The following is a 23,924-nucleotide window of genomic DNA, read 5'->3' as shown; positions in this document are numbered from 1 at the left end:
ACAGGGTCTTTCTCTGTTGCCCCAGGCTGGAATGAGTGGTGCAGTCACAGCTCACTGCAACCTCTGCCTCCCAAGCTCAAGCCATCCTCCCACCTCAGCCTCGTGAGAAGCTGGGACTGCAGGCGTATGCCAGCACACCAAGCTAATTTTTGTATTTTTGATAGAGACAGGGTTTCACCATGTTGCTCATGTTGGTCTCGAACTCCCAAGCTAAAGCGATCCACCCCACTGAGACTGACAAAGTATTAGGACTGTGTGTCTGAGGCACTTTGCCCAGCCCAATGTTGTTTGTTAAAATTTTTTATTTATTTACTTATCTTTTGCTTTTCTGTTTTAATTTTTAAATTTCTATTTTTTTCAATATTGTGTTTTAAGAGTTTACTTATCTGACTCCTGCAGCCTAATCTTTGCCATATCTCCCCAAATGTTCTGTGATTGCTAATATAGTGGTATGGTAATAGATATTTATTTTGTGGGGATTGCAAGGTTTTGGGGAAGCCAGCTTCAAAATGTCTTTTACCAAAGGACTTCTTGGAGCCTTAATGCCATTTTCTATTTTCCCCAAATTTGTTTATTAGTGTTCCTGACAGCATCTCAGAGGATGGTGTCTTCTGGTTTACTCTGGGAAATGCTGCTCTGTTGGAAATCTGGAGTTCTGAGTGATTCCCATGTGTTTTCTGCTGCAGAGCAGGACATGCTGAAGTGATTGCTTCGTGAGCAGATGTCAGAGGTCTCCCTTTGACAGCTTGTTACAAAGTTGATCATGAATATACTATTATGGTGAGTGGAAGTCCCAGGTTGGGTGTGAAGCAGAATTGTTTAGAATTGTGTACTATTTTGTTACCTTTAAAGCTTCTCTAGGCTGTTTTGGTTTTGGCAGTAAAATTGCTATAAAAAGTACTTCTCTTGGCATAAAACCTAATGGTCAGTTTTGGAAGTTCAGTGTTAGGTAACCCAGCCAAATACTTACGTATACAAAATAAACACAAGACTGAAAAATAGTAAATGTTTAACCTTTGTGTCTCTTGCTCACTACAGCAGCCTTTTACTAGCCACCAAGCCATAGTTCTTTTGTTTTTCATAGTTGAATATTAAAATGTCTTTTTAATGAGGCCCTTACTGTTTGGGGAGAAAGGACATAAGTATTGTGCTTTAGTTTTATGTGCTGGTTTATAAAATTGTGTATGTTGACTCAATATCCCCATAAGCATAGGGAAAGGAAAATGGGTCATTTTTTGTTCAGAATCTTATTTGAGAAAAAAAATGATCAAAGAAAAGATTTGCATAAAAATCTGCAAATTCAGGATAAATGTATGAAAACATTTTAAAATGTGATTATAAAATAGACCAGTATAGCTTTTCAACGTTTTGTTGTAAGAATCCCAAGAATGTAAGTTTATGATCTTAGTATACCACCTAGAATCGAAACAAATACATGAGGTTATGAATCATGCCATTTTCAGTTTTAAAATCTGTTACATAGTTTCTTCATTGATCCTTTTTTGCCACAGTATGTTATGGTCCTCATTATTTGGATGAATAATTTCAATAATAAGTCAGCTTGTGACTTACCCAAATAAATTTTCTGATTCCTAGGAAAGTGTTTTTCATTATATGAAATGCCAGCTATGTAAGAGGAGATTAAAAGTACTAAGAACTGTAAGTTCTGCATTGATTATCATATGCTAACCATGGACCAGGCACGGTGACACACACCTATAATCCCAGCACTTTGGGAGGCCGAGGCGGGTGGATCACTTGAGGTCAGGAGTTCGAGACCAGCCTGGCCAAGATGGTGAAACCCCATCTCTACCAAAAATACAAAAAATTTGCCAGATGTTGTGGTGCATACTGGTAATCTCAGCTACTCAGGAGGCTGAGGCAGGAGAATCGCTTGAACTTGGGAGGCAGAGGTTGCAGTGAGCTGAGATCATGCCACTGTGCTCCAGCCTGGGTGACAAAGATAAACTCCATCTGAACAAAAAAGAAAAAGAAAAGCTAAGCATGGACTTAATTTCTCTGAGGTTTAAAGCTGCAAAGAGTTGCTCTTCATGAAGTAGATGGGATCTCAGCTGGTCAGTGAAATGTGAGTGGGGTTTGGTCAGCTGGTGGAGGTTGCAGGAAAATTATTTACACAGGTGAAGAGTAAACACAATCAGGTATCTAGGAAAGAGAATGAGGGATTCAGAGTATACGAAACCAATCTGAGCTATAACACAAGGAGGGTAGGATTCATGTAGAAGAGTTGTAGGAAATATTGCGGATGTAATATTTTGTATTCAAACAGTTCTGTGGATTGGTGACAGATTTTTTTTTTCAGGTAAGTAAACTGTTACCCCTGGATATTCATCTTTCTATGTAACTGGTTGAGAAACAGGGGAGTAACAGTGAAGAAACTGTTTTAGAATAAATCTGGTGACAGCAGAAGAGAATATGAGGCACATTGTGCTCACAGAGCCTAGAAGAGTGTGACGGTAGTTGAGGGCCCCGCTGTTGTCTTAGAGTGAAGTGAGGAGAACCTGCATTGCTGTGCTAGTCATGGGAGTGAAAGGGGGAATGAAATGTGAAAGCTCATTGGAGAAGGAGTCAAAGTGGCTTGGTCTTCATAGTCAGCTATTAAGTGAGGAGGAGGAATTATTGACTGACTTAGGAAGAAGTAAAATATGTGAAATACCAATAAAACACCAGGCTTGCAATTTTAGTCAGGGTAAAGCTTAAGCGTTGTGTGATTCTAGATAGATTATTGAGCAGTTTTGTTCCATTTATTTTATATCCCATATCTTTGAGCTATGATCCTATTCTTTATTTCTTGACATACCCAAATATTTTTTAAACTATTGTGATACAGCTGTTATATGATAAGCCTCACCCTTTGAAGTGTACAGTTCAGTGGTTTTTAGTATATTCAGAGTTATGCAGCCATTACCATTACCTAATTTCAGAACCTTTTCTTCTCCCCAAAAAGAAACCCCATACCCATTAGCAGTCACTCTGTATACTCGTCTTCCCCACCGTTGATCCTGGCAACCTCTCATCTAATTTCTGTCTCTGTAGATTTGCCTATCCTGGACATTTCCTATAAATAGAATCATACAAAATGTGGCATTTTGTGACTGACTTTTCTTTGAAGTGATTATACAGCAAATGCCTGAAGAGGCTAAGCTTAGGATAGTGTTTGCTGTACAGCTTTAATAACTGAATTTTTTTAAGTTGAAAATATTGCTGTGTCTGTGTATGTGGCATATTATCCTTAGATGACCCTTGCTTCAATTATTAGAATTTTTCTCCCTAGTATTCTTGAACTGTCTCAATATTCAGTAGGAACCCCCCTTTGGAGACAAAGAACAGTAAGAATTTGGAACACATATTGACAAAATGAATGTCATTTAATACAGTAATAGAGTCCACCACTTTTAGGTGTCAATGCTGCTGAAAGTGTATATTAAGGAAAAGTGTACTTATCTTACTTATCTAGTGAAGGTACTAGAACTACTTCTGTCTTCTGTTTAGATTTCAACAAACATTTGCATAGGTATTATGTGGTTGTACAAATGTACTGTCTTTTGACCTGAAAATGCAAAAACTTCCTTTCTTCCCACTTTCTGAGACTCTGCAACCTTAAAGGAAGAGTGGGGTACTTTAAAGGAAAGGTTGGGTAATGGGAAACAATGTCTACTGTATACTTCCTTTTCCCAAAACAAGTTCCTGTCTACCATCAGCATCTCCAAAATTTGAAGATCAAGTGTGGTGTTGACTCATTAACTAATGACTAGACTTTGAGCAGTTGTGGAACCAAAATCTGAGTGAGTGCCTGGATGTTCTAATTCTGTTAAATCAATGAGTGCACATTATATACAATACTCTCTTAGCCCAGTAGCAGATTTAAGGAGTGAGAGATAGATTTCTATGTTTCGGAAATCAAATACACAAAGAATAAAAATTTTTAATCCCATGATTCTTTACCTGAGTTTAATTATTTGGAGAGTTTTTCTTTTAGATTTTCTTTTCCTTCCATTAAACTTTCACTTTGAAAGGTCCCAGGGTTTGGGCAAAGCAAGTGGGAAAGACACTTGCTTGGATTCTCCAGGGCAAGGGAATTAAAGAAGACTTCTTTCCCTCATTTTATTATTGAATAATGTCATGAAAACAATTATTAAGGTGAATGGTCTACAGTAGAAGTTTTTAGATGCCTTCTCTGCAAAATAATTTGGTTTAGTCAATGCAAGGATGCCTTTGGTTAGCTGGAATGGAAGACGCGCAGGCTAGAGTGGTCTTGGCAAGTCTTCTGGGGGAAATACAGCATTTGGAAGGGTAGGAAGCAGAAGGAATCTCAAGCAAGGGAAAGGTGTGGGCAGAGCCCCGGAGGACAGAACAGTTTGTGGTGGACTTGGTGTCTACGTAGATCTAATCAGTGGTCTTAGCTTTCGTGTTTTCAAAATTACCACAGTTTTTGTTCTAAAACTATCATTCCCTTGATTTTACTTTGGGCATGCTATCTGGGTATTTTGAAATTTAAAATAACATTAGAGGAGAAATGAAATTATTTTGTTTGAGAAAGTGTTAAAAGGTTAAAACATCTTGATCTAAATAATTTTCTAATGGGAGATTTGGTACATCCCCAGAAGTTGTCTTTGGTTCAGAGAAGTCTTCAGACCTAGAAAGGACTTGAGGAGTCCCAGAGAGGAGCCGCGTGGTGTGAACCATTTGAGTCTCACAACAGAACGGATAAGAACAGTTTGAGCCATGAAACCATGCAGATGTTCATATTTTGGATAGGGTAAGGTCAGTGCCATTGTCAGAGGAAAAACTCTTGGCCATCACAGGAGGGAGGGAGTTTCCATTGCAAAGAACACTCAAATGCCATTTAAGGAAATGGGGTCTTCTGCCCCTATTCTTTGGAATATTTAGGGCCACGTTCTTAGTTTTTGACATCATAAAAATTTCAAAGTATTCTGTTCTGATTGCCGTTTCAAACAATTGACTAGAATTTCAGAGCAATTACATAAGAGTAATACCATTAGAATTTTTAAATTACCCATAGTCCTCTATCTCTAACAAGTATGTTCATGCTTGCGTGTTCTCTTCTTATCTTTACTGTGTACATACTTTCTTAATAATGCCACATGGAAATTGTTTAAGCAGGAATAATTCTCAAGATAATTTTGTGTTTCCTTTTTTCTTTTTAAGGTATGTATTGGGTGGAGGAGCATTATGTATGGAACCTCTCACAAAACAGGTGATTATTTTCTTATTATACTCAATTTTCACCCTCAATAGAGTGTTTTGATTATGTAAGTTAGATCGTAAGTAGACGGTTCTCTTAAAGACATTTTAGTGTTGTTGTTGTTTTTTTTCGTAGCTCCTACTTTCAAGAATGAAAAAGATATCCCAGCAGTTTGGGAGGCTGAGGCGGGTGGATCACAAGATCAGGAGATCGAGACCATCCTGGCTAACACGGTGAAACCCCGTCTCTACTAAAAAATACAAAAAAATAGCTGGGCGTGATGGCGGGCGCCTGTAGTCCCAGCTACTTGGGAGGCTGAGGCAGGAGAATGGCCTGAACCCGGGAGGCAGAGCTTGCAGTGAGCTGAGATGGCGCCACCGCACTCCAGCCTGGGTGACAGAGCGAGACTCCATCTCAAAAAAAAAAAAAGAATGAAAAAGGTAAACTAGTAAAATAACATCGTACTTGGTGCTGAATCTATGCTAGGATCGGCATTAACAGTGACCTTTATTTAAGGTTCTAATTTGCTCATGTTGGGGATTTAGAACATCGGTTTGTTGTTTTTTTTGTGAGATTCTGGAAATGTTCCAATTTTACCTTTTCCCCTTGACTCCAGACTTTTTAACACTGGTCTGCTGCTGTTAAGTTATATGCTTTTTGTTAGGCCTTCTCAAGTGGGAATCAGGAACGCTGCTGTGCTCTAGAGATGTTTTGTTCTTCCTGTAGGGCTGAAGCAGTGCCTACTCGATAGAATCAGTCATCATGCAAATAAATGCCACCTGAGTCAAAGGCAAAGCCAGCGTGCAGCTTGGAGCAAAGAAGGTACTTTTATTAAGAATTTTACATAAACCATAAGATATATTTTATGTTACTTTGTGAGCCTTCTTCCTGTCTTAATTCTTTTTGAGAGAATTCATTTCATTTTCATTTGGTTTGTTTTCTTTTTGTTACAAAGATGATCTATAGAAAATATAGAAATATAATAAAATTAAAGTTACTAACTGATAAACACTTAATGATTTAGTATCTGATTGTTTAGTCTTTGTTATATTTACTGTAGAGAAACATGTCTACAGTTGTACATTTATTATTGTTATGTATACCGTAGTGAAAGTTATATGTACTTTGAAGTTTTGCAAAATTGAGTTCATGTTATAGAATTAATTCCTGATGAACTTTTATGTGCTAGGCACTAGTCTTTTTATTTATTTATTTTTACTTTTTTTCTTTCCCTCTGTGCCTATGCTTACCAAGTCTTTTTATTTTTTACTTTTTATTAGCTCTTTCAATCCTCTTAATAACTTTAAAAGAAGGTATTATTAATATCTGCATTTTATGGATGAGGCAACTGAAGGTAGGTAACTTGTCCAAGGTCACAGGTGGCAGAGCAAGGATTGGAACCAGACAGTCTGGCTGCCCTAGGCCCAACCAAGAGGAGCTGAGAGCAAGCCATGGGGCAGAAGGATGTTGGAGGCTGGTTTTCTGTTCAGTTAACATGAATTGCAGGCTATAACCTTAATTCTAGGACATTACTGAGAAAGCCTTCCAAAGACAGAGGTTTTTTTTTTGTTTTTTTTTTTTTACCATGACTATGACTTTTGAGCAAAAATTTGGTTTTGTTTAAAGGCAACATGGTGCTCTAAGAAACTTCCACTCACACTTATGGAGGGAATGGTAGTTGAGCTAAATAGTGAAATGCTGTAGCACACAGCCTTTAGGGCAGCTTCTGACCGATTTCTATGGTCAGGAAAGACACCTATCTTTGCCTGCTGCCCACAGCCTCTAGTTATTCACCTTCAGAATTTCCTGGTCTGTGATCACATGCAGATGAGAGATCTGTTTTGTTTTTTCCAGGGTAGCAGGAACTGAGTCACCACCTATACTAAGCAGTCTAGTCTTCTGTGTATAAATGAGCAAGGTTGGGGAGCCAGATTTGAGAACCTTGTGTAATGCTGAGATGCTCCAAGAGAATCCGAGAGAATGTCAGGATTATGCATGGTGGTAAAGTGGTCTCATGTTAGTTGTACCCACAGCTCTCATCGAAGCAGACACAGATACTTTTTGTAGGAAAACATCTCTAACTTAAGCCTGTAGGATTCCCAAAGATTAAAAGCAGGCAAATATGAATTCAGTCGAATCATAGCATTCAAGTAGTCTCAACCCAATGTATTTGAGAATTGTTAGAAACAATGAATATGTTTCCCAAAGACTAGGTTATGGAATTATCAGATACAGAACACAGACTTCAAATATTAGAATTGTGAGAAAATAGTTACATGTCAAACCTAATATAAAAGAAAGATGGACTCATAAAATTGAGCAACAGTAAGACCACCAGGAATGATGAGGAGGCCCTGAAAAGAAAATGGATGAACTAGAACTTACAGAAATAAAATATATAGCTGGGTCTGGTGCCTCACACCTGTAATCCCAGCACTGTTTGGGAGGCTGAGGTGGGAGGATGGTATGAGCCCAGGAGTTGGGGAGACAAGCCTGGGCAACATGGTGAGAACTCGTTTCTATAAAAAATACCCCAACACCACCAAAAAAAAAAAAATAGCTGGGTATGGGGCACATGTCTATAGTCCTAGCTAGTCAGGAGGCTGAGAGGGAGGATCACTTGAGCTCAGGAAGCAAAGGCTGTACGTGCATGCTGCTGCAGTCCAGCCTGGGTGACAGAGTGAGACTCTGTCTCAGAATAAAATGAAATAAAGAAATAAAAAATGTAATTGTTGAAATAAAAAACTCATGGATGGATTAGACATCAGAAGAAAGAATTAATTGGTTAGACAATTATCTCCCAAAAGTAAGTCAGTATGTTACACAGAGAGACATGAGGATAGATGACAGGGCAGAAGTTGGTGGGGTTGTGGGGGGAGGGAGATCAGAATGAGGTCTGAAATGTGTCTTAGTGGAATCCCAGGAGGATATATTAAAATTATGTTAGAAAGTGAGAGAAATAGAAGTTCTAAAGGTGACAGAAGGAAGTCCACATAAATCAGTCACAACAAAACTTACCAGTTAGGTGGAACCAGTAAAAGAATATCCAGCTGTTTTAATCCATCATATTTAAAATATAAGGATATGAGAAGATTGAAAGTTTTTATAAATGAGAGAGAGTGATATAGATATGCCAGTATACATTAACCAAAAACAAGTGATGGAGCTTCAGTATCAAACAAAAAAGGATTTTGGAACAGAAAGCATGAGTAAGAACTTGATGCTAAGTGACTGTTAATTAGGAGGATGTAGCAATTTTCATATTTTATGTACCCGTCAAAATAGCCTCAAAATACAGAAGAAAAACTGATAAAACCACAGGGAGAAATTGACAAGTCTGCCATCATATTTGGAGATTTCACCATACCCTGCTTTACCATAAGTAAGTTACACAGAATGCCCATATGTAGATTTGAATAACCAGTGAATGGACTGGTGTAATGGACAAATATAGACCTTTGTACCCATTAATTAGATATTCTATATTCTTCTCAAGCATATGTGGACTGTGGGAGAAACATTAATTATATATTAATTCATAAAGCAAGTCAGAAGATTTAAAAACAATTGGTAGCATCCACACCATATAATTTATAATTTAAATATGAAGCAATTAGAAGACAATAATGAAGAGATTAACAAAAAGCTACATGAATTTGGAAATTAAACACCCTTGTAATTCATGGTTTAAAAAACTCCATGCAATTTTAGAATGCTTAGAATTGAACCATAGTTAAAATACGAAACTTCTATCTATTCCTCTCTCTCTCCCTCCCTCTTCCTATCTGGAACATTCAAGAAGCTAATCTTTTTCAATGAAGAACACCCCAAATACTGAAAAGTAGAAAAAGGACAGATGGCATTTCATGGTAATCCCTTCCCCCAAGAGTGTAGAATGTTTCTTTAGCTTCTTTGATAGTTTGTTTATTTATTAAGTACTTACTATAAACCAGACTCTGCTTTAATTTGTGGTGAACAACCTAGAGATTAAGTCCTGCCCTATGGATTTTATATTAGAGTAAGAAAGACAGATAGCTAAGTCTGGAGCTCAGGGGTGAGGCCCAGGTTGGAATTGTAGATTCACTTGACCAAGGTGAAACCTGGTGTGCCCCCTCCTACTTCACATCCCCAGACATGCTTCTAGAGCATTTATGTTCTGTTCTTGTGTATAAACTCTTCCTTTTGAGCCTCTCTCCATTGATGCATGTCAACCTCTACTTGTCTTTTGTTGATTTTGAGGCCACTTGCCCATGTAACTGGCAGGATATTGAAGAAGAATCATACCGACCTGGTTCTGCTACCTACCAGCTGAGTTACTTTGGTCAAGCTCTTGGACTTCTGAGGCTGTTTCCTAATTTCAAAAGTGGGTATATGATGTGTTAGGCCCTGGTGGGTTGCAAGGAAGAGGTACACACATATCACCTTTGGTGATGAGGGCCGAATGTTAACTTGGATGGAAAGTCATCCAAACAGCGATATTGTCTCTGGCCCTAGTACTTTCAAAACCTCACAGAATATTAATTTAGCAGTATTTAGGGTAGGGTTTGAGCTCTGAAGACCTACAGTGTGGTTATTTGTTCATATGGCTGTTTTCCATACTAGACCATGAGCTCCATGAGGACAGGGTCTCTACAGTTTCATCTTTCTATCCTAGGCACTCAGTTCAGTGCCTGATACATAGTAATAGAGGTACAAATGTTTCAAGAGTTGAGGAATTTTCAACTCTTACTGAAAGAATAGGAAGATATAAAGGCTTCTCAGAGAAGGTATTATTTAAGCTGATTTTTGTTTTGTTTTGTTTTTGTTATCGTTTTTGAGATAAAGTCTCGCTCTGTTGTCCAAGATGGAGTGCAATGGCGTGATCTCAGCTCACTGCAACCTCTGCTTGCCAGGTTCAAGTGATTCTTCTGCCTCAGTCTCCCGAGTAGCTGGGATTGCAGGCACCCGCCACCACGCCCAGCTATTTTTTGTATTTTTAGTAAAGACGAGGTTTCACCATGTTGGCCAGACTAGTCTGAAACTACTGACCTGAGGTGATCCACCCACCTTGGTCTCTCAAAGTGCTGGGATTACAGGCATGAGCCACCATGCCCGGCCTATTTAAGCTGATTCTTTAAGGGTGAATAGAAATTTTTTCCAGGCGAATAAAACCTTGAGCTATTATTCCAAACAGAGACCAGTAGGTGCAAAGACACAGGGATGTAGAGATGTTGAAGTTTACCAAACACTGCTAGATTAAAAAAACAAAAAGGAAACTATCAAAATCAAAAAATAAAATTAAAAATCACCTAAAATAAAAACTATGAATGGGCTTGGCCAGAGGTCACATCGCAACTGAGTTAACTATGACTGTAGACACTCAGTAATGGATGGAAGTTTTATGGAAAAAACATAACATTCTCAGGTTGTTGGCAGAGGATCTGGAACAATTTACAAATACGGGCATTGAATTCTGGGAATAATTACACTGTAGTGATAATCATTTCCTTCTGTGTGTATGAAGCATGTATGTATTGCACACTGTTCAAGGTGCTGAAAATCAGACTCTTCTCGAGGAGCTCATGAGCAATCAAGGGAGACGGATGGGTGAGCAACTGATTATCATGTGACAAGTGAGGTAATAGAGATATGACTAAGATGCTGTCTAAACAAGAAGAAAGGAATTATTCGTAATATATGGAGTTCTGGGGAACGATTTCTCAAATGAAGCCGGCCGGGCCGATGGCTCCCACTTGTAATACCGGCACTTTGGGAGGTGGAAGTGGGAGGATCCAGGAGGATCTAGGAGTTCAAGACCAGCCTGGTCAACAGAGCAAGGCCCTGCCTGTCTCTATATTTGAAAAACAAATAAATAAATTTTTTAAATGAAGTGATATTTGAGCACTCTGGAGCACCATACAAATATAGGACAGACTGAAGGAATGTATCCAGCTTAATTTGAGTTAACATTTTTTCAAATTTTATATTGCAAAAATTGTTCATATTCACTGTTTTGAAACTAGAAAGAATTGATAGGCAAGGAGGGCTGTCTACAAAGCATTCCATAGATCCATCATACTGAGACAATGGTTAATGCTTTGATGGATTTGTTGTATACTTTCTATGCATATGCATGTATTATATACATACATGTGCATGGTTAAATAGAAATATTTCTTCTTGGTGTTCTGTTTATCCATTTGTTGTTATGCAGTAAATCCCCAAAGAGCGCATTTGCTTTGCCCGAGGGAGTCTTTTGCTACATACTGCTGTACATAATGAAAACTAAAAAATTGGCTAACTTTTCAGCCTTGTGACCTTGTGGTGATTCAAACAGAAGCTTCATCAAAGGCAGATTCAGAAATGAACTTGGTGTGTGTGGGTGGTTATGCTTGGCATTATTGTTTGTAATAGTATGATAGGGATGACTTCAGTGTCCACCAACAGGGAACTGATTAAGTAAACTGTGGTACATCCAAACGATGAATACTGTGCGGTTGTAAAGAATGATAAAGACCTCTGTACTCACGTAGAAGAACTGACATATATTGTGTGTGTGTGTGTTTTAAAAGGAACAAGGAATGGTATAGTATGTATGGTATGCTACTTTTTGTGTTGAGAGAGAAGAGTAGAATAAGAATATACATGTGTATTTGCAAAGATAAATTCTGAAATGATATATAAGAAACCAATTAAAAGTGTTTGGCTATGGAAGGAGAATAAGACTTTGAATGGGATTTGGCCACATACTTTTATAGGTAGTAATATTTAAAAATTTCCTGAACTATGTATTTGTACACCTGACCCTTTTAAAAATAAGTGAATGAAGGAATGAAGTAGGATTATGAGAAAGAGAAAAGAACAAAGGATCTAAGGGGCTGCCCATCTTTTTAGTACCCAGTGAATATTAGTACATAACAAAGCAGCAAAAATTGGAAGAGTAGCCCCAGGAGGGTAGGGAGTCAGCCTTTCCTTTGTCTTTTCCTCAATTTCATGTATTAAACAAAATAATCTGAGAACGATAAAACAATTTGAAACAAAAATGTCTCCAGATCTCTTAAAAGGAAGGTGGGGCAGCTTTCTGTAGCGCACTTCCCAAAAATGGGCTGATTTACCTCAAGAGGCGGGGATTCTAGCCTACACGGGATACATACAGGAGAAAAAAAAAATCAGAAAAAGAAAAGAGATTTAAATATAAAAAAATGAAAATAACAATTCTCCCTGATTATAAAGGAAATCATTCTTTTTGTAATAATTTGGATGACAAATATTAAGAAAAATCTTTAATTTGCCACTCAAAACATTCTGGTTTGTTGCTTTTTATACGTTTTTCTGCATATAAACATTTTAAAAAGTGGAATTGTAATATATAGTCTTTTGTCACTTACTATATTTTGGGCATATTTCTGTGGCAGTAAATATATCCTGGCATCATCATTTTTAATAGCTGGATGTATATTAAGTTCATCGCTGCCGCCCCAGAGGTGAATTTTCTTATACATACATTGTAATGGGCTCGAGCAAACATTTTTGGACTGAATTCATTGAAGTAGAATTTCTGGAGGCAATTCTGGACGAAGTTAATATTTTCTGGAGGGAAATAATTTTTAGGGTTTTTAATAGAAATTTTCAAATCATTCTCCGGGAAAAGTGACTCCGGTTATACTCCCACCAATAAGGACAGAGCTCCAGGTTCCCCTTTCCATTTGTCATCTTTCCTGCCTTTATACAGAAAATCTCATTGTTTTCATCACATTGCTTTGATTTCTTGTGCTTTTGAATCTTTGTATATGCCATTGGCCATTTTTATTCTTGTGAGAAGTGCCCGTTTCTCCATTGCCCATTTTCAGTTGAAAATCATTTGTTTTTTTCTCAGTAATTTTAAAGATTTCTTTATAGACTAAGGATACAAGCCTTTTATCTGTCATTGACGTTACAAAAACTTTCTCCCCGTAAGTAATTTGTCATTTCATTTTTTCTTCCTTCTTTTCTTTTTCCTTTCCTTTCCCTTTCTTTCTTTCTTTTCCTTGTTTCTTTCTTTCTTCTTCCTTCCTTCCTTGCTTTCCTTTTCTTTCTTGCTTTCCCTTCTTACTTTGTTTTCTTTTCCCTCCCTCCCTCTATTTCTTCTTTCTTTCCTCTTTCTTTTTCTCTTATTTCTCTTTTTCTTTATTCTTTCCCTCTCTTTCTTCCTTCCCTTTCTTTCTCTTTGTTCCCTCCCTCCCTCCTTCCTTCCTTCCTTCTTTTCTTTCTTTCTTTCACTAGCCAAGCTCCAAAGTCACATTTCACTTAATTTTTATCCTGCCAAATTTGAAAGCCTTCTAACTTAGTGATTTTAGTGTAAACAGGAGCAGAAGAAAATGTAATTATCTAAGTCTCGCTCTGTCACCCAGGCTGGAGTGCAGTGCCATAATCATAGCTACTGCAGCCTCCAACTCCTGGCCTCAAGCAATTTTCCCACCTCAGCCTGCCAAGTAGCTAGGACTACAGCTGTGTGCCACCACACCCAGCTAATTTTTAAAAATTTTTGTGGAGATGTGAACTGGCTGTGCTGCCCAGGCTAGTCTTGAACTCCTGACTTCAAGTAATCCTCCCAACTTGGCTTGCCAAAGTGCTGGGATTACAGGTGTGAGCTCCTGCTCCTGGCCGAGAGTTTAGTTTCGTTTGCTAGTGGTGTTCTTGGTATCTTTTCATATTTGAGGCTTTGGGCTAGTGCTGAAGTATTACACTCACCATCCGAGGTCTACAGGACTTTTGGTTTAATATTGAACAGATGGAACTGTTTAGTTCTGCATCTTTGCAGGTATACAGAATGTGCCTACCAGGAATCTGCATTATATCCATTGAAAGCAAGAAATAATACAGGAAAATTTTGCCTGCCTAGAGGCTTTGAAAGAATGGCGTATTCTGGTTTAAGTCTATTAACTTGGAAGTATGAAGGTGAAAAAAATTCAAAACTTAAATTTCCTGTTGAATGCAATTTGAAAATATAGCCAACGATTCCACTTTTCTTCTCTAGTAAGGTTGGACATTCTAATCTACTTGGTGTTTTGTTATAGAACTGCTAGTGTGCCTGAGTCTTACATTGTGAAGATACTTTTTTAAAACTTGAGATGTAAGAGGATGTAAATGGTTTTGTAGGAGATCAGGCTGGATGAGAATGGACACTTGTAAACATACTTTTTAGACTAAATCTCTCATTGCTGCTTGTTTTCTTATTGAACTCATAAAAATAAAACACATTGGATGGAGGGTGCGAGTAGGAAGGAGATTCATGTCTTTTAATTGCATGTCATTGTTTCATAACAAGGCAGAACGTGGTAACCCTGGCTTTGGACCTACAGAAGGAAACACATTTTACTACCTGCTGTATGCTAGAGGTTCTTGAACACCTGGAGGGATTACTGCAGCACACATTGCTGAACCCTACTACAGAGTTTCTCATTCAACAGGTCCAGGGTGGGGCCTGAGAATTTGCACTTATAAAAAGGTCTCAGGTGCTGCTGGTGCTGCTAGTCCATAGACTACATTTAGAGAACTACTCTTGTCTATTAACTGTTAATTGTGGAACTCTAGAAAAAAGCTTAGTTTGGTCTGGGATAAGAAGCACACAGGTTATGGAGAAAATCATGGAAGATTCAACCCTTGATCCCAGCCTAGTGTGGATTTCAGGTAACAAGCAATACAGAGTGACATAGCACAATTCTTGGTTTTCATAATTGCAAGTCATAGCCAGGTATCAAGTGAGAAATTCAGTTTCATTCACAGGGCTTAGAGAGGCCAGGTGATTCTAGAAAAATGGGCCTTGTATTTGTTTTCAACCACTAAAGAGCTTTAAGTGCTTATTAAATTGGAAGCTTTGTGTTCTTACTTATTTTGTATCTTATTTTATTTCTTTTGGGATGGAGTCTTTCTCTGTCACCCAGGCTGGAGTGCAGTGGCATGAGCTTGGCTCACTGCAACCTCCATCTCCTGGGTTCAAGTGATTCTCCTGCCTCAGCCTCCCAAATAGCTGGGATTACAGGCACCCACCACCACGCCTCGCTAGTTTTTGTATTTTTAGTAGAGACAGGGTTTCTTCATGTTGGCCAGGCTGGTCTCAAACTCCTGACCTCAGGCGATCCACCCACCTCGGCTTCCCAAAGTGATGGCATTACGGGCATGAGCCACCGCACCCAGCCCAAAAGCTTTGTGTTTTTAAAGATATTAGACATGTTTCTTGTTTTTAAAAGAAATCTTAACAATAATGTAGGAGAATAAGACAAATATTTTTCCAAATAAATCATTGTGCTTATTTTGTCTTATTGGAATGTTGGATACTATAGTCGGCTTCATTAATCATCAAGCATGCTATGGATTTTCCATTTTTATAGGATCTATATCTCAGTTAAGGTAATACTGGTAATTCTTGTGCTCCATTTGAAGATGAAAAATATAGGCCAAAATCATAGACTTTGCACAGAAGCTGGACAATGAAGACAGCTCTGGAGGAACACATACACACAGCCACACACATATATAAAGTATACACACATATTTTTAAAGTTTATTTTTTACAGTTTTAAAGCTTTTAAATCAAAAGCCAGCCCCTCCCCTCTCCGAGTAGGCGGCCCCTCCCCTCTCTCTGAGTGGGCGGGGACAGCAGTTGCACGGGCAGCTTTCCTTGTGAAGCCACAGGTCCCTCTGGACATGCTGCTGCTTGGCCACGCCTCCTTTCCCTTTCATCTTTCTCACTGACCAATGGGGCTTGGAGCACTAAGGCCACGCCCCTATTCTGCATTCTAGTGGGGCCCTGGTTATGCCTCCTGTGGCTGCGTCGCACAGCTGTCTGGTAGGTGACTGGAGGCATTCAGCAGTGCTCACTGGGATTTTGCTGATGTGGCCCCAACCCCGTCTCCCTCCCCACCCCACGATGTCAGAAAAAACACAACAGGGGAAATTGGCCGCAGCCAAGAAAAAGGTAAAACACACCAGGTCATGGCACCCAACCCAGCCACAGATCCCCTCCGATGACAAGACTGGTGTTAGAGTCCATAGCACTCCTGAGGCATACCAGACGGGGCCCCCCAACACCAGTGCCCCTGGGCTCCCCCGACCAAAGTCTTGTCAGTCAGCCCCACCCCTTCAGCAAGGAGCCCAGTCCCTGCCCTTGCCAGTCACCCCAGGGTGACTTTGGGCGGCTGACTCCTTGGGCTCCCTGCTCCATACTCGGCCCTCACCTCCTGCCGCCCCAAGCCCAACCTCCCTGGGCTCTTTGGGCTTGTGTCTCCTAGGACCTGGGTCTCCCAGCCCCAGGCCCCGCCCTCGCCAGTCATCCCTGGGTGACTTTAGGCTGGTGACTCCTGGGGCTCCCTATTGCAGACTCTGCCCTCTCCTTCCACTGCCCTAAGCTCGACCTCCCTGAGCTTCTTGGGCTGGCATCTCCGAGAACCCGGGTCAAAACCCTGTTTCCCTCCCACATCGTGGAGCAGCAACTCGGGCATCATGCTGATGTGGTCCTCTCCCCTTGGAGGAGTGGAATGTAGTGATGGGCGCCTTGGCCCATGCCGAACATCCCAGGGGACCTGGAGAGCCGGGAGGCCATGGTGAGCCTGACTTTCCCTGCCCCTACTTTGCCACCTTCCTCTGTGGTCCCTCCGAAACCCCCTTATGTTCTTGGTTTCCCACCTTCTGATTTCTGTGGACTCTCACTCCTTCCGGGAGCCAGTGGTCAGACACCATTTCACCTGTGACCAACAGGTGCACTCTGTGAGGCCCCAAAGGAAGGGGCTGTGCTCCACCTCCCTGCCCCGGTTGTTCTGTATATGCCCCTACAAGAATACTCACCTCTTGCCTTCAGGTGGCATTTTTCAACTCTGCTGGAGCCAGTGCCCTGGAGGAGCAAAGGGTGTGCTGCCAGCGCCTGGCTCACCCAGTGGCCTCGTCCCAGAAAAAGCCAGAGGCAGCGGCCCCAGCCCCAGAGACTGGGGGTGAATCTGTGTGTGGGGAGACCCACTGGGCCCTGCAGGGGGCCATGGAGAAGCTGCAGGTGAGTAGGTCCTCATATGGGCCAACAAGGGTGGGGGCAGGACAAGCCAGGTGACTCCTGACATGTGACCCCATTATTTTGGCTCCATAGTGACTTTATGGAAGGACAAGGTGGACCTGAAAGAGTGAGTAGAGAAACCAGAGCTTCCATTCATCCACCTCTCAGGACAGACAGACACCATGAGTGAGCGAGAGGCCAGGGCATGGCTAGGGGAGCTGCAGGGCCGTCCGAGGGGCCCCAGCATCTGAGCCGTGTCCTCCTGCAGGAAAGTACATCAGCCAGGGGGCAGTGCCAAAGACGCAGCACTGGGAGAGGAGGACATCGTCAGGCTGGCCCAGGACCAGGAGGAGATGAAGGTAGGGTGTACAACATCTCTGTGGGGGTGGGGTGGGGGTGAACGTGGGCGCCGGCACCGGCATGGCAGCTAACACCCTTTCCCCCAGGTGAACCTGCTGGAGCTGCAGGGGCAGGTGTTGCAGCTTGTGGGCGACTACAAAGAGGGGCATGGCAAATTCTGACCATTGCCCAGAACCCTGCTGATGAGCCTGCTCTAGGAGCCCCAGTAGCCCAGGAGCTTGAGTGTGCGGACAAGAAGGGTGGTGAGTAGAGCCCTCAGCCGGGGTGGGCAGGCAGGAGCAGGGGAGGCTCGCACTGTGCTCAGATTCCCACCCCCCTCCCTCTCTCTGAAGATCTTTGTGAGGTGAGCCTCACTGATAGCGTGGAGGCTGCACCAGGAGAGGACAGGGAGGGTTCTCCCCATGACAACCCCACTGCGCAGCAGATCCAGCAGGTGTTTCCTGTAACACAGGACTCCCCAGGAGCACCCAGGCTTGGGCAGCAACCCCCACATGCCATTCTTTCTGGGCTGCCAAGAACAGGGAGATAAACATCACCATCATCTAAGAGCCGGGGAGGGGAAGGCTTAGGTGTGGGCATGGCAAGGTTCCTGGAATAGAGGGGCTGGAAGGGAAAGGGGAGGAAGATGAAGGGAGAAGCTGGAGCTTCATAGATAGTGCCTGGGGGCTGCAGCGGCCCTCCACACCCCACACACGCTGGCCTCTCTCATGGCACCCAGGCAATCCACCCACAGTTCAGACCAATGCCAGCCCCCTCGGGCTTCCCTCTTCTCTGGTCACCCCGTCTTCCAACCCACTGGCCCAGGGCCACCTCTTGCTTGGGGAGCCCCACCCAACAGCCACCAAGCCTGACAGAAGGAACAGTGCTTGAACCAAAATGGTGAAGCTATAAGGGATGGCTGGCTGGAGTGAGCGCCAGAGGCCCCTCTGGGCTGTCAAAGCTCAGGGTCCACTGAAGGGACCCTGGGGAAGGCAGGGAGGGCAGGTAGCCGGATGCCACTGGCCATAGACTTCTAAGTCTAAGAGGGGAGCCTCAGCTGGTTGGCGGGGGTGGGGCTGCAGGTTGCATAGGTGAGGCTGGGCCCTTCCTGCTGGGAAAAGCAGAAGAGGGAGACTCCGTGGCAGGAAAGGCAGGTGGGCTCGCTAGGCGGAGCTCAGCTGGGCCAGCAGGCACTGTGGTCCCCTTGGCTGAATAGCACAGGCGACCCCTAGGAACAACAGGCCAAGGTGTGTGAGCCTGCTTGCCGGCGATAGTGCTTCAGCAGGGGCCAGGGACCCAGCCTTCAGTCACACGCTATGACTGATGGTATGATGATGGTACCTGGGAGGGAGGGAAGAGGGCTGTGTGTCCCTGCCTGGCCTGTGAAGTGTGTTGTGCGATGACAGCGTGTATGGGACTGTCAGGCTTTTATCCTAGAAAACCACTGGATGGCTGACAGATAGAGGACGTGGGACCCTGACTATCACCCCTAATCTGCAGTGGATTTGGCTGTTGGTACTCCCAGGCTGGGAGCTGGATACCCTGCCCTGGCAGCATGACTCAGACTGCACTACAGGTACGGCATGTCCAGGATGATGTTCCTAGGCCTCTGGCTGCCTGAGTGCAGCCCCACACACAACCCCCTCCAAGCTCCCAGCCCCTACACCATAAACCATGAACTCTGTGTCCTCTCTGACGGCTCCACATCTGCCAGCTTGGGCATGGAGCCTGTTCTAAGAGCCCCCAGGCTCAGCCATGGAGACCTGGAGCAGTGGCACTGAGTCCTGTGGCTGGCAGGGAGAGAAGTGAGACAGCCAGCAGCACAAGGACAGAAAGAGGAAAGAGCAAGTCTGCAGCTCCAGAAGGGAGGGGCAGGGAGCCTGGCTCTGAGTCCCCAGGTATGCCCCCTGTGTGGAGCTGGGGCAGCGGGGCGGGCAGACCATTCATGCAGCAGGCAGCGAGGCATGTACCTATCATGGCTGACGCTCCTCAGGGGCCACTGATAGTGATTCTGAAAGACAGCTTCAAATCACATGGCAGGTCACATGCATGGGTAGGGCAGGCCTGGGGGTGGGGGACACACACATGCACATGCCAATGTGCGCACACATGCTGTGAGGCCCCACGGCCCGCATGCACACGCTAACACACATGCCCACAACACACACATGCCGCCTTCCCCGCCACCTCGTGGTGCCCAGCACCCTCACCGGCCAGCACGTGCCGCATGGATCTGGGGCGTGCAGCCACTCGGCACACTGAAGCACATGCGTGGGCAGAGTCACAACACAGATCCTCGCCTGCACACAGAGGCTTTTGCACCAGCTGCCTGCACACTCGTGCCTGGCGTGCTCAGAGGACCACCCATGCTGCTCATGGAGACAGGGCTTGCTCACTAATGTCCAGCCCTCATTCTCCACCTAAGAGCCTTCCGTGGCTCCCTACTGCCTACAGCATTGAATCCCAACAAGTCATGCTCTTTGGACTTTGAAGGTTCTCCACCCCGTGTCCCACCTTCCCCACAGAGCTCTTCCTCATTCTGTCTCTGTTCCCTGCTTTGGCCAGTGGCTGTCCTCGATGTGACCCACACTGCACCTCTGCCCACACTGCAGCTCTTTACCCAGTTACCCTCCAATTCCCGGCCACGTAAGCCTATCTCAGTCATGCCCCGGACTGCATTGAAGCCAGGCTGCCTTGAAGAAGCTCTCCCAGACTGCCCTTTTCCCCAAGGCAGGGTCATGATTTGCCAAAGGTTTCATGGGTGTTTGGAGTCGGAGCAGGCATCAAACTTTACATCCCATATGTCACACCTCACCATAGACCTGGGTGCCAAATAGCCTGAAGAGTCTGAACTCACGTTGGCAGTTAGCAAAGTGCTCCTACGGCCGCATCTGCGGTTAACATAGCATCCCTATGGCCACTGTGTCCCTTGATCCCCACAGGCATCCTAGGAGAAAGGCAGAACGTCATCATTTGATAGAAGGGATGCTGAGGCTCTGGGAGGGAAAGGGACTTGCCTAAAGCCCCAGGGTGAAGCAGCATCTCTGGACTCTTAGTCCAGTGATCTTGCCCAGTACTATGCTGCTTGCCTTTACCCATCTAACTTGGTTATCAACACGTCATAGGGCAAGCCCCAATCCCTGCTTCATCTTTGTATATGGGCGCTAGACCCACAGCCCCACTCTCCAGCCATTTGGAAACAAAAACAGATGCGATTGTTCTTCCTTAGAGAACGTGGCCAGTGGAGATGGGGCACACTGGAAATCAGAGTGAATGTTCCTGAAAGAGGGTCACGGTTCAACAAGGCCAAGCCAAAGGATGCAGTAGAACCATTTTCCTTAGAAATCTTTGGGAGTGAAGTAGGCTTCAGCCACTCCCATCCCTGCCCTTGCAGCTACCACTACCCCATTAGTTTAGACAGGGTCGGGGGTAGAGGGGGAGGGGTCGGGGTGTGGAGAAAAAATCAGCTTGCCTGTGGCCCCCAGGCTCCTTCCCCAGCTGCTTCTGTCCTAGCTCAGGCCTGGGTGCCATTCTTACACTCTCACACTCGTGTGCTCGCTCACGCACACATCACACACCTTGCTGGTCACGCAGTCACAGCCTGGCCTCTGCTCCTGTGGTCCAGTGGCCAGACACCCCCTGGGATGGCTCAAAGGAGTCAGGACTTGAAGTGGGGACATCAGGGTAGCTGAAGGAAATCCACACCCCCAGAGCATCTCGGGGTTCAGACCTTCAGACCTGAGGTAGGCTCCCCCGGGGCTGGGATAGGAGTTGGACAGAATAGAGGATGGAGGACAGCGAGAAGAAGGAAGGAAGAGAAATGCAACGTGTGGGCAGCCCCTAAGAGTGAAAATAGAGGGAAGTGCCATGCAAGTGCTGGACAGAAGGGGGCAGGTGGGACGAGCCCCACAGCCCCCTCCTCAAAAACTACCACCTCCAGGACTCAGTGCTCCCTGGGGGGCAGGCTCTGCCAGCCCTAGGCCACACGTGGCTCCGGCACCCATGGTCCCAGTGCCTTGGATGGAGACAGCCAGTTCTGGCAGCCAGGTCTGATGCTCTGGAATCCAGTTCCATTTCCTTCCCGGCCACGCTCGTCCAGTGGCCTCTTCGGCTGCGTTCAACCCCTACTCACCTGGGGGCCCCGGCTGAAGCACGAGAGCACCTGGGGGGTAGGGCCCAGAGGGATCAGGGGAAGCCTCTGGCCTGGAGGATACGGGGCACGCTTCCCCAAGGGGGGACCCGGCAGGAGGAAGCCCAGGAGCTGGGCCCTGCCACCCAGGCCGGGCTAGGGACATGGCAGGGCCTCAGGGAGGCTCCATCCCCCTGATGCCCCGCCCCAGCCCAGGGCCGGCCCCACCCAGGCACGGAAGCTCCTCCCTGCCGCACCCCAAGGCAGTCGCCTGAGCTTAAGTCCCGCCCCCAGCGGCGAGAACATCCTAGCTCCACCCCGCCCCGCAGCCAGTGCTCCTTGGCAAGCTCCCCCCACTTCACTCCAGGTGGGACCCACCCCGGTGAGGGGGTGTGCCACTTGCCCTCAGAGCATTCTTCTGGGCAGCCGGGGTGGGGGGATTTTGGGGTCGCCCCTGGTACCTGCGTTCGTCCAGGACGCTCTGCCCCTGCACCCAGGAGTCGTCCACGGGCAGGGGCACGGGCACAGTGACGGTGGTCCTGTTGATGTCGCCGATGATGCTGAGCGCCTCCTTCAGCGTATGGTGCATGCGCAGCATCTCGTCGCGCTGCTGTGCCTGCTCTGCCAACTCCATCAGTGTGTACTCATCCCCACACGAGTACAGAGTGGCCAGCGGCTCCAAGATGATGAACTCCCTGGTCTGAGAGTGGGCAAACAGGGAAGAAGGTTGGTACCTGATGCCTGTGCTGCCCTGGCTGCCTTGCTGGGCCCTGCTGGGACTGTGCGCTGGACTTGGAGCCCCTTGGAGTATGGCTTTTCACACGGGCTTCTATACCGCTTCAACTGGAAGATGCACCTCCCCACCGCCTTTTCTCACTCAGATGGGGACACCGAGGTCCAGAGGAAAAGACACCTGTCCAATGTTACAAATCTGGGAGGGGACTTAGGACCTATCACGCCAAGAGGACACCTGTCTACTCAGTTTTTTTTTTGGCGGGACGGTGGGCAGTGACAGGGTCTCGCTCTGTCACCAGGCTGGAGTACAGTGATCACTGCTCACTGCAGCCTCAACCTCCTGGGCTCAAAGTGACCCTCCAACATCAGCCTCTCGAGTAGCTAGGACTACTACAGGCACGTGCCACCACCAAGCCCAGCTATTTTTAAAATTTTTGTGTGGAGACAAGGTCTCACTATGTTGCCCAGGCTGGTCTCGAACTCCTGAGCTCAAGTGATCCTCCTTCCTCGGCCTCCAGGAGTGGGAGTTGGAGCTGATGCCTGGATACAGGAGCTCTGTGGGTGGCAGTGAGACAAAACACAGGGTCCTGAGCTCTGGGGAGCAAGCAGTGTTCTCTGGTGAAAGAAATCCTGGACTTGCCCGCAGAAGTTTTGCCTCTTACTGGCCATGTGCTCTGAATACAGTTACCTGCCCTCCAGGAGCTTCAGTTTCCTTATCTGAAAAATGAGGACACCTGACCCCTTCCCTGCCCAGTTCAGTGTTGTGGGACAGGGCTGCTGTCAAGACAATACCCAGTCCTGCCCTCCTCCCTGAGTGGGCCAGGTAGCACATGTAGCCTCTTCCCCGCGTTCCTGGGTGGCACTGCCAGCCTGGCCCCCTGGTGCCCATTCAATCTAGTCCTTCATCTTGCTGGGGCACGGGGAAGCTCTGAGTAACATGGAACTATAGAGTGCAAGAGGGTTGCTGATGGTCTGGTCCCGTGCCCTCCTCATTTCTGGGCATTCTTGACAAAGGCTCCCAGCAACTGAGGGTACGCAGCAGCTGTAGACACCAGCCTGATGAATATCTCGTTGTGGGGAGGGTGCCATAGCAGGAGTGGAGCTCTAGGGAAATACAGAACCCAGGCCTGGGAGGTGCTGATGTGAGAGGCCCAAGAAACCTCGGCTTTGCACTTGCTGAATACCATCTGCACCTCTCAGGAGTGAGAGTGCCAGGCTCAGGAGGTCCTTGCCCAAGCAAGGGAGCTTGAAAGGGGGGCTAGGGGTGGGCTCTGCCATTTTCAAGGGCTGACAGGGGTCCCATCTGGAGGTACTTGGGGCAGTACTGCGTGCTGTGGCTCCTGAGTGACAGAGTCAGCTCTGCGCCCCACAAGACCGCTCCCTACCCAGAACTCGCTGTGATCATGTGCTGGGTCCAGATGCTCATGCAGCCTCCTGGTGGGAGCATCAGTTGTGCTGCCTGCCCAGGACAGCCCACAAAAGAGTCTGCCCTGCTA

General features: G+C 45.3%; 1 protein-coding gene and 1 pseudogene across 1 annotated transcript; one reads left to right on the top strand and one right to left on the bottom strand.

Moving 5' to 3' along the window:
• Nucleotides 1-3,684: 3,684 nt before the first annotated feature.
• On the top strand, nt 3,685-19,122 carry LOC129014045 (putative golgin subfamily A member 2B). The gene is made up of 10 exons (XM_063652895.1): nt 3,685-3,803; nt 4,623-4,782; nt 5,188-5,236; nt 5,360-5,664; nt 5,951-6,046; nt 17,040-17,228; nt 17,319-17,352; nt 17,494-17,584; nt 17,672-17,827; nt 18,989-19,122. Exons 5-10 carry the CDS (start codon nt 5,997-5,999, stop codon nt 19,018-19,020), a joined length of 552 nt encoding a protein of 183 aa, XP_063508965.1. The 5' UTR covers nt 3,685-3,803; nt 4,623-4,782; nt 5,188-5,236; nt 5,360-5,664; nt 5,951-5,996; the 3' UTR covers nt 19,021-19,122.
• LOC129013890 (chondroitin sulfate proteoglycan 4-like) overlaps nt 15,720-23,924 on the bottom strand; it is a 20,713-nt pseudogene continuing 12,508 nt past the window's right edge.

Source organism: Pongo pygmaeus, chromosome 16, assembly GCF_028885625.2.
Source record: "Pongo pygmaeus isolate AG05252 chromosome 16, NHGRI_mPonPyg2-v2.0_pri, whole genome shotgun sequence".
NCBI lineage: Eukaryota > Metazoa > Chordata > Mammalia > Primates > Hominidae > Pongo > Pongo pygmaeus.
This window is presented reverse-complemented; position numbering and strand designations above follow the sequence as displayed.